This window comes from Cydia fagiglandana, chromosome 20 (assembly GCF_963556715.1).
Source record: "Cydia fagiglandana chromosome 20, ilCydFagi1.1, whole genome shotgun sequence".
Taxonomy (NCBI): domain Eukaryota; kingdom Metazoa; phylum Arthropoda; class Insecta; order Lepidoptera; family Tortricidae; genus Cydia; species Cydia fagiglandana.
Window position 1 is genome coordinate 8,886,554 of NC_085951.1, and position 15,949 is coordinate 8,902,502.

Sequence of the window (15,949 nt, forward strand, 5' to 3'; positions counted from 1 at the left end):
CAATATTGCACTTTATTCAATTGTGTTAAAGTGCAAAATGTATACATATTGACGTCGAATGTACAAAGGGTAATGCAGTTACCACTGAGAGTAATGCTTTTAACGGAACGTAAGGAAAATTGTGGGCAAAATTTAAAAGCAGGTGTAATTTTAGAACGGGAATTTTAAAGGCTTATATTTCGAACGTAATGGGTGAACTTTGTTTTCCTGTTAAGATGAGTATACTTTATCCTTAAGTATGTACATATTTTTTAGGAGAATAGTTAGACTGGGTTATCATCCATAAATGCCGTATTGACATCGACATGTTGAAGACCCGATCAAACGCATTCGCTTTATCCAGGTTAACTGCCAATATCTTACCTTGACTCTCAATTGGAAAAAAACTAAGATCACTCGTGTGAAGATAGTCAAGCAACCGTGCAGTATTTGAAGGCACTTTATTATGACGGTTTAGACATTACAGTTTGGTTTGGAATAGTAAAACGCTTAAGTTATTGCTATGTACGAGTATGTTGATTCTGTGCTATTGATGTTTGAGGGGTAACCATTCTCAATTCGAAGAAATATTATTGTTAACTTCATTTTTAAATCTCGGTTATATTGAATGCCCTCGTTAGATAATTGACTGATAGTTATACCAAGGGTTCGAAAACTGTGCATTGCGACGCCCCGGGGCGTCGCAGTGTTCTCTGGAGCGTCAGGAACCAGTGTACTCTGTCAGCTCAATATTTTAAAGCTACACTGAGAGAAAAGTACAACAAAAACACACTTAGAATTACAAAAATAAACTTAATCCGGGGACAAGGTGAGTTAACTAATAGGAACAAATTGACTTTTGCAATTTCTATTAGTTCTTGCAATTTCTATTATCTGTTTGTTGAAATTATATTTGGGATTACTGAGCTGTTTGTAGAAATAAATAAACTTTACAGAAATAGTGAAACGTCCATAATTATTACTAAAACTTCATTTTTTCCCCCAGTACAGAACAGTTTTTTAATTCCTGGTGATGATTTTTCTCTCAGTGTAGGTACGCGTAATTATCATATTTACAACGGACTCACGTAACTATAGAACTTGTTTATTTTAAGCTAGCATAGCGTATCATAATCAAAGATGGCGGGATAACCTTGCTGTGGAACTGGCCGTGTCGTGGAAGTTAAGGAGAGAAGCGTTTGGCTCAGCAGTGAAATCAGGTCACTCAAATCGACAAGTAAAACAAATGTAAAGGGAATCGCACAACAAAAAAAGTTTGAGAACCCCTGTAGGCCAAGCACATGATGTGCGGCCAGATAGACTGCCTATCTTTTTCTATGTTAACAAAAGAGGGACGGTTAGTCTATCTCGCCGCCAGATACTGTCGCGCCAATCATGTGCTAGCCCGGCTGAGTTATACAGATAAGCACGTCACTGACCTGTGAGTTCATTATAATAGTAAACAACTTTGGTAAAGCCCCATGAAAATAAATGATAAGTGAACAGGAAACATTTCTTAGTAGAATTAGGTAAATAATTATTCTGCAAACCTTACACGCCTGCACACCCGAAGCGTGTGCATACAGGTGCACGTTGTAATATATAGATTCTCATGAGAGACGGCACACCGCTATAGGGACCGTGCGCGTTGGAGGGTCTGCCATCTTTTTGCCTGAATCGGAAACATATGTGCACATGTACATTGCCAAAGCAAATGCTACCATCTACCGTTCTCCTCGGTACGTTTCCTTGTGTAAGTACCTAGTAGGTTCTGCCATCTTTGGCGCGAGGCCTAAACGACACATTTAGGCCTCGTGCCAAAAATCTGACGGCTCCTATGCTGCCCCTATAGTTCATGCACGAGGCCTATCGTGACGTGTGCGTACACACGGTCCCAACATTTTAGCGCATGCGCTCGTGTACGTCTACACACGCGCAGCTGGTGTGCTCGGCCCTTAAATGTTGCTTTATTACAAATTTCAAACATGGCAAGTCCATTTGTTTGAATCCGTCTATCGAAATACCTACCTATATAGTATTATAAAGTTGGTCAAACCAAATTGTCAGTAAATAAGAAAAAAAAACTATACTCCTACTTTTCTTTTAGGTGCTAGTACTAGACAATGGTGCTAAGACTAGTGTAAGACAATGATAGTATAATTCTCTCTGTCTATGTTTAAAATGAGACACTCCTTTAACAAACTATAAGTAATTCCAATCGAAATAAAATAAATACACGTAAGTATATTTATACAATTGGTGTCAACTGATCAATGGAGCCGTATCGAGTTAAATTTAGAAAACGATTTCAAGGTTATGCTTCTATTTATGTAATAGGCAAATGCCTAAATACGATAGTCATAGTCAGTTCCTGAAACAAATTAGACATTCTCTGCTTTTTATTACTCACGAGGTCATATTATTTCTTTTTACCTACCTATCACTCAAAATATTTTCCAAATTCCTACTCTTAGCACTACATCTACAATGTTCAAAATTTGTCACGTAAAAAGTACACAAATAATACAACAGTGGTACAGTCGACGTCAAAAATATGTTTACACTTTTGCACCTTATTCCTTTGTAATAAGGCGAAAAATGTAAACATATCTTTGACGTCGACCGTACCTACTACACTTATCTAAATGTTGTTATGAAAGTGGATGTTAACCTACACTACAAAACTATTCATAAATGAAAGTTACCTACTTCTAACGTCAATTAGAATTTAATTGCCTAAAATTTGACTAGTTCAATGTTTTAATTATAGTTCGAATTAAAACTGTGAAACATCAACAAACCAAATTATCTCAACATGCACAAACTTTGTATTGTGCCTACGCGCCTTTTCCGTTACAAACGCGACCTTGATACAACACAATAGAGTAGTGAGTCGCATGACCATAGTTTCGCAATTGTGTAATGATCATTCTTACTAAAATTGCATTGACTTTAAATTGATAGTAGGTAGTTCATATCGCTTAGTATTACTTAACGGATCCGCTCACTTGGACGTATATATATTTATATTTATTTATTTTTAATAATGACAATTTAATTTATTTAGATAATAGTTTTTTTTGTGACGACAAAATGAAAGTTTTGAGTGGTGTTTTGTTTTTGTGTGCAATTTTGGGAGCTGTGACGGGAGGAGTGTTACGAAATGATACATTTAGACTAGATATTGTGCATTACAACGATTTTCACGCCAGGTAAGATTACATTGAATTGCGTGCAAGGTTGTCTTCAAGTATCTTCAGAGATTCAAGGGAAAATATAAGGAAGGGAAAACTAACTAATAAACAGATAAAGTACCCACTAAAGTGACATTTACAACCTTATTTTGTTAAAATAAAAATAAATGAGAGATATATTTTTATATGAGTGAAACATTATAAATATGAAGGTTCATTTTTCGGATTGCAAATTTAACAATTGGGTTACAACTTGTATGAGAACCTGTGTGTCTAACTGTCAACTAGATACGTAATCCGCGTCGTACAAGTTTGAAAGTGGGTGAATCAACTTTTTCTCGTCACTCGTTGCCATGGCTACGATCGCTTGGGTCACAAAGACCCTGGTTTATAAACATCACTCTATACTTACCTTATAAAACAAAGTCCCCCGCCGTGTATGTCTGTTTGTATGTTTGTTCGGGATAAACTCAAAAACTACTGAACGGATTTTCCCATAATATGGGAAAATCCGACATATTATGTCAGTTTAGTCCAAGAAGTTTAAGACCTAAGTACTTATCATTTTACTGTATATTTACCTACAAAATATTAGGTACCTAGTAAATAGAGAAAGTAACGTATTCAAAGTGATAGTAAACATACGAAAATTTACATTAGGACGTCACGATGACATTATGTCTTTAGAATTAAGGTCGATAATCGTTTATTTCACGCGCCTAGTCCATACTGAATTACACTAATAATATATTCAAGTCAACATCCAGAGTCACATGGCTAGATTCGGTTTGAAGGAAAACTGAACATAAATAAATGTAGTCAAAGTTGTTATTTGAATGACAGCGAGAAATATAATTTAGGTGCTTAAACAAGGTGCATTGTATTTTTGCAAAGCGTTTAAGAAAAGTGAAGGGAGTTTTGACAAACGAGTTTAAACTTTATGCTCGTATTGATAAAAGTTATTCTCGACAGGTGTATAATTTTGTATCTCTGACCAAACGTTTTTCAATTAACTCTAGTAATAGGTAGCGTGTAAAGAAATATTATTCTAGGTTTTAATTACAGACATAAACACATTTGACAGACACGCAATACTTACATCCAGGGCTCCAGGCCAGGGTTCTTCTATTAGATAGAGTTAACCATTAAGGGCCACTTGCATCATTCCACTAAACCGGGGTTAACTGGTTAAACCTGGAGTTGCTATGGTTACCTATCAGTAAATTTTGACACTGGCTCATGGCCAAATTAGAGGAACGTAAAAAAAACAGTTTGTATGTAAAACTAATTTCTTGTAGAACATAACTTCGATGGTATGGCGGTGGCTAGGTTGGTGTGACTCTTGAATTACTCTTATCTTAAACATATAAATAATGATTATAGTTGATCAAACCAATTTGTCAGTCAGTAAGAACCAGGAAAACTATACAGGGTGTTACTGACCATCGGGCTTTAAATCCAGGGCTCCATTCTACTCGCTAAACTGAGCTACTTTTATTATGGCAGCAACCCCGAAAACCCGAATTTGGGTTTTACCTTTTCATACATTTTGGTTGACCAGATATCGACGTTTTCTATGGAAAAACCAAAAAAAAATCCCCGATTTTAGGGTTGGTCCCATAGTAAAAGGAGCTCAGTTTAGCGAGTAAAATCAAGCCCTGGAATTAAAGCCCCATGGTCAGACACATACTGTATAATAATACTCATCCTTTTCTTTTGGGTGCTAGTACTAGTGTACGACAAAGATAGTATGATTCTCTGTCAATGATTGAAATGACATTCTTTCACAAATTATATTAATAATTTCCAGGTTCGAAGAGACCTCAGTAAAGGACACCGTATGCAAAACCAACGACACAGGGTGCCTAGGGGGGTTCGCGAGACTCTTCTACGAGATCAAACACATAATAAGCCAGAAACCTGATGCCCTTCTCTTGAACGCTGGAGACGACTTCCAAGGCACCTACTGGTACACTCTGATGAAGGATAAAGTGATGTCCACCTTTATCAATATGCTGCCTAATGATGCTCATGTAAGTATACTGGATTTGTATGTACGGTGGCGTTCAAAAGTGCATGGATAGATGTCGACCGATTGAAATATCTCCATGGACTTTTGAACGCCAGTGTACTTCCCATTTCCCGTACGCGAAGTCAAAGCCAGTGCCTGTACTGTACTAGCTTTTTCGTGTAGTCGCTTTCGACGATTTCATTAACTATGAGGGGTTCTAGGAGCCCAAGTCAAAGGCATAGCCTAGTTTGAGATCCACCTGTATTCATGTGTCTTTAAAATGGTTCTCTATTGTCAATAAATGAATATTCTTATTCTAATTCTACACCAAGCGAATGCTGGGAGCCTAGCCAAGATGACTATGACAATCGTACTGCATCGACATACGCCGAAACGCCAAACGAAGAGATGTGTCGGGATGACAGAATAGAACACACGCTACGCTTAGAACGCACGCAAAAGTAGCTTTCGCCAGGGTGTAAGGACTTATTTTAGACATGATGGGATCTTAAATTTACTAAGCTTTTGGATAGTTAAATGTTGGGTTATGGCATAAATGGCATAATAAGCGGACGCCTGCGTAAAATCAAATTAAGTAACATTTATTTTACATTAATTATTTCGCCGTATATTCAATTCAATTCAATTCAATTCAATATCTAACATTACATATAACCGGACAATGTTTATTAATGGCCGGTATATGTCGCGACAACATTTGCGTAATCGCATACTACCTACGGCTGAGAGATCAATCTACGTGACATTAATAACGGGGCTCTATGAATAGAGGCCTGGGCTGAATGGATTCATTTGATCATGTATACGTATGCATCACACATATCTAAATATATCTACATCCTTTATAGCCGAGCCCATATCAGAAAAACCAGCCAAGTGCGAGTCGAACTCGCGCACGCTCCGTACCATTACGCAAAAAATCGGAAATAAATCACGTACCGTAAAATGGGGTGAGTTGGGTGAAATTTGACTTTCAAACCTCGATAAAATTTTATTTTTACATGTGAAAACTGAATGGTGCATATAATAAGTGGTTCGGACGTTTGTATTTTAGTTTGTATTTTATTTTGGATAGTTCCATTTCATAACTTTGACGATCAAGAGGAAAACCCACCTCACCCCGTAGTGCCTCGTATTTGGGGTGAGAGGGTTTTTCATACAAAGGTTATTTTGGAAGATTGTTGGATCGATTTTTTTTTATTATGCGTATTACTATAGCCCCATTTAAAATTGGAATACATTATTTTTGTAGCAGTAGCCTTAAAATCCCTTCTCACCCCCCTCTCAAACCTTCTCTCCCCATTCATAACCCAACTCTCACCGCGAAACCTACTCACCCCGTTTTACGGTACATATACATTGGTACCATTACGCAAACAAAGGGAAAAAATCACGTTTGTTGTATAGGAGCCCTAAAACATTTTAAATATTTTACAGTAAATACCGGATTTTTCGCACAAATATTGCTAAATATTCAAAAATATCGCTCGTTATATCAATACCATAATGTGATGATACATAACATATACACACACAAAATTATAAGTGAATCTGTCTCGTAAATAGTATTTTTATCAAATTATCACTATCCTCAAGTAGGTACACCGGGTGTGGCCTGTAACACGAGCAAAAAATTAAACTGTAGGCTGTACTCCTCATACTGACCAACATTTGTTCAGCGACTTTTAAAAATAACTTGTGGTTTGATTTTTAATACACTTAAAAGTTTATTCTAAGACGCAATGTATTGCGAATTTTGTTATGTTTAAGACGTGACAAGAAACGTCAATCACAGTGATATGGCGTGGCGATGGCGTCCATTGAAGATAATATTTATTTTGTATGAAATATAGGAAGTCTAAATAATTCATAATTTTTAAAAGTTGTTGAACAAAAGTGTCACCGTTTGAGGAGTACAAACTATGTTTTAATTATTTGCTCATATTACAAGCCACACCCGGTATAACAGAGATTCGAACAATTATCTTAATGTCCATTTATTTATATGTACTCAATGTCCATTTATTTATATGTAGCCTACATATAAATAAATGGACATTGAGTACAAATATCTCAAACGTTGTTATTGTATTGTTATCAGTCTCTAGTGTTAATCAAGTGTCTGCGATTATCTTAATCACGCATCATATGACATATTTTATGTGGTTCATGTGTAACGACCTCATTGTTAAGTATAGACTGACAATATTTTGACCATCAACATATATTTTGATCATGAAATTGACCAGCAACATCCTAACATCACCGGTAACTAGGCACATCACACAAGAGCTGTACGGATATGATGGTCGTTCTTGTCTACGTGACAGCGTGATAAAACGATGTCCGTTACTTTTTATTCCACGGTGTTAAAAAGTGACAGCTATTTTATCACGTGGATAAAGCTATCCATAATACTGATCGCTTCCAAAATGTTACTAAGCCTATACTACCGACGGCCGGTGATAAAACGAGAAAAGTCAAACAATCGACAGACATTAATGTACCTACATAGAAACATAATTAATGGTATGTAGTGACATTTAGAAATAATAGTCTATTGTATTTTTAAATATCACTACATACCATCGCCCACACTGTTAATGGTGTAACTGTACATCGGTGGACCTTATGCCTTTTGTAATAAAGTCCACCGATGTACAGTTAGGACTGTTGCTGTTTGTACATACGCACATTCACATCGGTTTAATTATCCACGTGCTAACATAACATAAATACATTATTGTCACATACTTAATTTGAATTTTCATTTAATTAGGTAGGTATGTTAAGTTGTGGAGTCTGATTAATACCAGACTCCACAATAACATTTAAACAATTTAATATATTTTTATATGCACCATAAGAAACTTAGGGCCCGATTCGGATTTTGAAATAGACATCAATTAGATATCTTTTAGACATCACCAAGATACAATAACGATATGTTTAAGATCTAACCTGTCAGTTTGACATTTGCGCGATTCTGGAGATACTCTTGAACGATTTCCACAGGATATGACTTAGAGATCCAATTCACATCTAATAGATATCTTACTTTATCTAACGTAAAAGTGACATTGGTTGCCCGAATTGCCCTGCAAAAGAGAACTAGTTGATATCTAAACTATAACTCTAGAATGGATCTAGTACGTGTCGTCTCTTGTGAATATCTTGAAGTTCGAATAAGGCAGTTACTCTAACAAATATCAGTTAACTTATTGTTTATTTACAGACTGTGGGTAATCACGAGTTCGACGACGGAGTAGCAGGTCTGGTACCGTACCTGAAAGCACTCAAAGACCCGGTGCTGGTGGCCAACTTAGACATCACTCGGGAGCCTTCTCTCCAGGGCTTGTTCCAGCCTCATGTGGTGCTGGAGAGGAGAGGACGGAAGATCGGCATCATTGGGGTTACTACGCCGGATACCAAAGTAAATATTAATAATTATAAAGTTAGTAACTACCACGCGTATTCGGGAAACGAGATAATCACAAGATCTAGAGACGATATAGAGATCAACTAGATTTACATTAGATATCGACTAGATGTGACTTGGATATCTAAGTCATAACTTGTCGAAATCGTTGAAGAGGACCTCCAGAATCGCGGAAACGTCAAATTTGACTTATCTATTTTACAAATATCTTTAAATTATCCATATCGTAACTTGTTGAGGTCTAGTAGAGATCTAATTCATTTTCAGAATCGAGCCGTATAACTAGGGAACAAATAATATAGATTTATTTTTGACGTAAACACTATACTATACATTGTGGAAAGATAAGTCATTCCCTGGAGGGAAACTACCTTCAATCCTTAAGCTGGCTCATTTTACTTAAAGGAGACATTCCTTTATTTTTAAAAAGAAACAAAACTGCATTCAAAGTTTTTCTAAAACTCGCTTGCCTTACCCGGGACTCGAACCGACTAAAAATTCCAAAAATAAAAACTCGTCATTTTATTCTACTAGTCGATACAGTTAATGTTAATGATAACATTTCTCCAAGAAACATTAGGTCTTACACTCGTCTGCCGTACAAAATATCCATAAAATCTAATATTTATTACTCAAGATTTTTTTTAGACAAGCCAAATTGAAGAAAAAAAGAAAAATATGTACTTTGAATGCAGTTTGGTTTCTTTTTAAAAATAAAGGAAGGTCTCCTTTAAGTAAAATGAGACAGCTTAAGGATATAAGGTAGTTTTCTTCCAGGGAACGACTTATCTTTCCACACTGTATAGTAGTGTTCTTTACTCTTAGGACTTATCAAACTCGGAAGGCGTTAAATTTCTGGACCCTCTACCTGTAGTCCAGAAGGAAGCCAAGCTGTTGACTGATCAAGGAGTTGATATCATCATCGTGTTATCCCATTGTGGACTTTACGTTGACAAGTGAGTATCTCCCAACACGTCCTTAGAGTTCAGGGTGCGTAGCCAACATGCCAATCGTTAACGCTCCGTAGCGAAAGACAGCTGGCACTGTCGCACGCATAGAAGGGTGATAGATAGACACAAAGCATTTCCTTGTCGTAGCGCAAGCGATTGTCACCTTGGCTAGGCATCCAGGTCCTTATCCGAACTCAGCTCGATGAGCACTCAAAGTTGATACAAAATTTTATAATATATATTTTGATTGAAGTTACTCATCCATAATCTTGTTCAGATTTGATGGAAGACCCTATCGGGTTTATCAACATCCTATCGAAGTTTATTTTATATACGACTTAAAGACAATTTAAATGCAAAGACAGTAGCCTTGCGCTATAAATCCCAATAAAGATGTCATGCTATAAAGTATAACGCTGAAGACAGGCAATAGCATCGGTGGTAAAGGAGTGAATAGATTTTTACAATGGGATATAGTTTCTGCTTACTGTAGATTTATTTCCTGGTTACATTTGTGATACTTGGAGAATCGGATTTGCGAAAATGGCATCCTCGAAAGATTTTAACACAGGGTATCTTACTGATAGTTTCTCGTAGAAAAGAATCTCCTTTAGGGTTATTTAACACTAACTATTTGGCATGTTATACAGTGTTAACCTGATAAGCCAGCCTATTTTAACCCTTTATCGGACTTATATAATTCAATCATATTAGGTAATTTTATGCCTTTCTTGCTGAACTACGACAATTTTTTTCCCTGAAAATAAATTTAAAGACGTAACGTTTTAGAATACTCCCAAAAAAATAAGCAGCGACCTTAAAGATAAAATAAATGGTGGCTTTCCTCATCTTTACTAGTCTTACTATATTATCAAGAATTCTGAGGGTCGCAACCTCGTGAGGTCGTTACTCTGTTCACCAAGGCTCGATCAACAACCCGCTCGATTTTCCGCCTTCCGAATAATGGAGGTCTATAATATAGATTCTTCACTGGGCTTTACTATTGTGTCGTGTCGGTCAACTCCGGAATGAATTGCGATCTACCTTCATTTGTAGCTTAGGGAATGGTTAACCCTGTAAGCTAGTTGCGTGTGAGCGTATGCGCCCCATAATGACATTGTTTCCCTGTATGATCCACAATAGCTGACGTTGCTTCTAGTCTGCCGTACTGCTGCAATGAGGCTTATTGCAGTACAGTTCTTCCCTTACGTTACTGCTTTCTTCTTCTTCTTCCTGGCGTTATCCCGGCATTTTGCCACGGCTCATGGGAGCCTGGGGTTCGCTTGACAACTAATCCCATGATTTGACGTAGGCACTAGTTTTTACGAAAGCGACTGCCATCTGACCTTCCAACCCAGAGGGGAAACTAGGCCTTGTTGGGATTAGTCCGGTTTCCTCACGATGTTTTCCTTACGTTACTGCTTTACTGTGTAGAAACAAACTCCCTTGAGCTGACCGGCATAACCGACACAACCAAGTATTCTATGATACTTGCTAATGTAAACAAACTGCCATATTGGAAATCAAAGAATGATGAATTTACTAGTGGCTTTTGTTTACATAGTTAGCAAGTTCCATAGAATGACACTTTCAACCCAGCGGATCAGTGGATTCCCTCATATGCTTCTCAAAGCCAAAATATACCTTTTTTTACCTGCAGGGCAATGGCAAAAGCAGTCGGTGAGAATGTAGACATCATAGTCGGTGGACACACTCACAGTCTGCTCTGGAATGGAACTGCTCCGAGCCATGAAGAGGTGGCCGGCGGCTATCCGGAGTATGAAGAGGCTGACAACAGGCCGGGACACAAGGTATGTTGCAACCAAGGACGAACGCCCAGACAGAATTATCAAGGCGCGGAGGCGGGTAATTCAGGTGAATTAGATATACTACACTCATTTTTCATTTTTCATCTGTTTCTGCGTGGTGATCTGGAGAAATTCTGGTGATTTTGAAAATAGCTCAACAAACTACGGTCTGCTTAAAACGCCAACCACTCTTGGTCAAACAGCCTACGCGTCATCAACCGAGTGACGAAGTAGAGAGAGTACATCTTAATTTTGTACTTATGTGTTTTTCTATTTGTTTAGGTAGCCCTAATTATGGTCGAAGATCGAGTTTAAAGGCATACAATGTGTTAGGGAAATACTGTGTCTTAGTATCTAGCTTGATCCATAATTTATAATTTCTTAGAATATGCCTATCTTTTGCAGGTCCTTGTTATAACAGCTTCAGCGTACAGCAAATATTTGGGAAATATTGGTGTCGATTTCGACGCCAACGGGGAAATTGTATCTTTTGACGCCGATCCAGTATTTTTAGACAGAAGTATTCCTGAAGGTAATACTAGGGCTAGCAAAAAAAAATTGTGACGTCCCACGGGAAAAGGTACCTTATGGCGGTTGGCGCTTACGCTATTATTAACGGCGCTCCAATATTATTGCGGCGCTATGCGACGTAAGCGCCAGCCGCCATAAGGTACCTTTTGCCGTGGAACGTCACATATTACGGTAATGAACAAGAAAACCAAATCACATAGATTACTATGCCGCTGTAAAAACCTTTAATCCGTAAAAATGCCATGAGCCACAAAAACAATATAATAATTGTGATAGAAGTGTGGGAATACCTCCTTAGTGATGAAAATACGAACACCAAAAGAGATCCGAAATGACACAATATTGGGATTGTCTATTCACAAACCCTTTATATTCTGATTCATAGGGTGCTTAATCTCAATGCAGCTGTGAGGAAAAATAAGACACCAAGAGAAAGCTTTAGTTAGACCAAGATAACGCTGCAGCGAGTGTGATAGCCTAGCCTGAAGTATAAATAACTCTTGCACTGTTGTGCTGTCAAAATCGTTGCAGAGTAACCTTGGTCTTATACCATATCGTTTTATTTTTAGATCCAAACATAAAAGCACTTATGAAACCTTACATGGACCAGATGCACAAAGCGATAAATGGAGTTATCGGCACCGCCACTGACGAATTCAGCATGTGTGGGACTGAAGAGTGTGCTCTTGGAGACATCATTGCGGATTCCTTCTTGGATATTGTGAGTTGATTTTTAGTGGACCGTACAAAACTTTGTTCACGGTACACTTATGTGATCACTTCGGTCTTGCAAATCAGTTATTTACTTATTAAGAATTAAATTTTGCGCGCAATATTGCGAAAAAATTTCTTAAAGTTTTAAGTGTTATTCCAAAAACGTCTGTTTATTTAAATGTCTGTTCTCGAAATCAATAAGCGCCTATTACAATTGTGTCGCTTAACTCCAAATTCGGGTGAATCCATTCGACCCTCTCAGCAAATTTATATCTACCCTATTACCTTTTCTTAATACCAAAATCGCATAATCTGACAGATGGATTTACCCGAGTTTGCAGTTAAGCGACTCAATTAGAGGCTAATGATATAATATATTTTAGCTACTAATGTATTATAAAGTTTACAATTGTTAAGGAGTGACAGCTAGTTAAGACTAATGAGTCTTAACTTGTTGGCACTCCTAAACGATTTTCAACCATTTATAGCTATTTTATCAAGACAATCCACTTAGCAAAGAGATTAAACCATTAAAATTAATACAGTTCTAATTCAATGGATTGGTTTAATAATTAATTTCATTTCGACCATATTTTATTTTGCTCAAGTTCTGTTATGAAATTTCAAAATAATACCTACGTACATGTTTCTCATTACAGGCGAAACAGAAAGCTCCATCAAATCTTACGTCTATATCGTTTATTTTTAATAAAATGATACGGACTTTTATCGACAAAGGGGGTGAGTAATCGACACTATCGTGTTATCGACAAACAACCAACTTCAAGACTGCAAAATAGAGTTAGACCAAGAAAAGTCTGCAGCGATTTTGTAGCCCGCGCAGTGCAAGTGTTATTTATTTGTCATAATTTCATAGAAGTTTGACGTTTAAAATTACACTTGCACTGCGTGGGCTATCAAAATCGCTGCAGACTTTTCTTGGTCTGACTCTAAAATACTGGCAATATTTTCACGCTTTTCTAGTTTTTCTACGTACCTATTTATAAAGCCAGAAAATTAAGTTTACAGTTTTGAATCAATGATTCGATTGCTTGGATTACAAAATATGTTTTGTTTACAGTACATATGGTGTTACCAAAGACGATAGATAGTATAGAGGGCTATTGCCAAAGTAAATTTTGTAGTCACGGTACATTTACTGCCATTAAAACTTAAAATAAAATTGAAAATTTATTAATTAATCAAAATATGTTTACGGATAAATGATTTTTAATTTATATTGTTCCATACTGACCCATGATTCTTTCACTGATATGTGTTAAAATTGTTAAATATCAAACGGTGTCGTCAACGCCATCTAGCCGAGAATAGGCCAAAGGTAATGGCGCCATCTATTCGAGAATGACTTTTTCTTGATTTCCGAGGCACGTTTTCTTCTAAGACTTTATTTATCTTATGCGGAGTTATATATATATCTCTGGTGTTACTTAACCGCCCTATGGCGGCATTGAGGACAATACGGGCCATATGTACTGTAAAACGTTGTACAATACACGTGCGGAAAGGTAATTCGCAACTCGTGTCGATTTAAAACACTCCCTTCGGTCGTGTTTCAATTTATCGCCGTGTTTCAATATACTCGTTGCGAATTTCCTACTTTTCGCACGTGTATCGTAATGTGCTATTATATGCTTCCAGATATAACCCAAGGCGATATAATGAACGTGCTACCTTTCGGCAGCGCGATACTGTCATTCACGATACAAGGGAAATTTATAAAACAGGAGCTGGGACAATCGTTAAAAAAGAATCCATTTAATTTGCCTCAAGTCGGAGGTAAGTGTTATAATTTTTAACCCAACAATCGCTGCAGACTTGTCTTGGTCTAACTCTACCTTTATGATTAATTTCTACAATACCTTACCTTACCATATTCTGTTATACCTGTTTGACTCTGATGATGCATCATAACAGGTCCATTTCAGCATATTATCATAGCAATGTCATCAACATTACTTGCAGTTTACCAATTTTCATTCAAGAAGTTCTAAACTGGGAAGTGGGAATTGGTTTTGGATAAATACCTATTGTATGAAGTGTGTATGTGTGTGACGTGTGTGTGGGACGCGCGACACCATCCATATTTTGCGTATATTGTTGATTTCATTGACATTGTTAAACAATATTTTTCAGGTTTAAAACTAACCGTGAATACAACTAGCAAATCCATCGATTCAATTTTAGTCAAAGAAGGGGACAAATGGAAACCTATGGAAGACGAAAAAGAATACCAGTGCGTGACACCGCAATTTGTGAAGGACAAGTCTGAGGTAAATATCAATAAAAAAATTCAAAGCTTGTTTATATTCTGGATGCTAAAAAAACAGTTCTATTGGCATTTTGTCCGTGCGAACTGAAATTTTAGTACCTACCGAATGGCGTTGGCCAGTCGAAGTATGTATTTTACAGATGACTCCAGCATAGCTTGCCATGTCAATCCCTAAAATGTATCAATATTCTGTTTTTTTATGGCCTGGCCTGGATGCCTTTTAAGCCAAATCTCTTAGAACAAAACTCTTAGAAAGGGGCAAGCTATGGTGGCTTTGACAGTTGCCAATCCCATTGGTGCAAAGGCAGAATGATTGGTAGTACCTAATTCTATTCTATTCTAATGTGGGTTGACACATTATTGCTTATCAGCATCCCTTTATGCTGAATAGAGTTTGTTTTTTTCTGCCTTAGTGCTATGTATATGTTTGTGAATGTCTCGAATAAATGTGTTTTATTAATTTGCTTTTCAGCCTTTAAACACCAACGCCAAAGACGTAGTAAACATTGCAAAAGATTGGGAGACTTTGACGAGTTACATCAAACAAATCACCCCTGTCACCTCCTCGTTAGACGGACGACTCAAAATTCTAAGCTGAACGTTGCATTTACTTTAAAACTTTTTAATAAGGGGCAACTCACATGGGAAAAGGAATACCCAACTTAGGCCTCAGTAGAAAGCGAGCGACTCCTTGCAAATTGTTTAGTTTTCGCATCTGTATTAAAAATTAGTATTGTTTTCAGCTATTTAACACCAACGCCAAAGACGTTACTCAATTGGGCGAAGAATCTGAGGTGTTGACGAATTACGTCAAGAAAATAACACCCCTTATTCCCAAGTATGATGGGAGACTCATAGTTCAAATTTGAATGTGATACTTTTAACTTAGTGTAATAAAATCAATTATTTGTCTCATTTTCGAGACATGTTTGTACATAATTTGTTTTATTATTTATAAAATTTACCCTTATTTTCACTGTTATGGATGTTTCTCTTTTGATTTTCTTCTAAG

General features: G+C 37.0%; 1 protein-coding gene across 2 annotated transcripts; it reads left to right on the top strand.

Moving 5' to 3' along the window:
• The first annotated feature begins 2,978 nt into the window (after positions 1-2,978).
• Positions 2,979-15,910, top strand: LOC134674524 (apyrase-like). Of its 2 annotated transcripts, none has more exons than XM_063532625.1 (11): positions 2,979-3,191; positions 4,984-5,206; positions 8,441-8,638; positions 9,470-9,600; positions 11,255-11,405; positions 11,808-11,934; positions 12,503-12,654; positions 13,307-13,388; positions 14,307-14,444; positions 14,802-14,938; positions 15,410-15,910. In XM_063532625.1, the coding sequence occupies exons 1-11, from the start codon at positions 3,073-3,075 to the stop codon at positions 15,533-15,535; spliced, it is 1,584 nt and encodes a 527-aa protein (XP_063388695.1). In that variant the 5' UTR covers positions 2,979-3,072; the 3' UTR covers positions 15,536-15,910. The 2 variants fall into 2 exon arrangements, with proteins under 2 accessions (XP_063388695.1, XP_063388696.1); XM_063532626.1 differs by having other exon boundaries at positions 15,681-15,910.
• The last annotated feature ends 39 nt before the right edge of the window (positions 15,911-15,949 follow it).

Bases quoted from the DNA above. Each gene is read 5' to 3' on its own strand.
- LOC134674524 (XM_063532625.1), top strand. From the start codon at position 3,073: ATGAAAGTTTTGAGTGGTGTTTTGTTTTTGTGTGCAATTTTGGGAGCT. The intron at 13,389-14,306 runs GTGAGTAATCGA...ATATGCTTCCAG, and splicing joins GACTTTTATCGACAAAGGGG to ATATAACCCAAGGCGATATA. The intron at 14,445-14,801 runs GTAAGTGTTATA...AATATTTTTCAG, and splicing joins TAATTTGCCTCAAGTCGGAG to GTTTAAAACTAACCGTGAAT.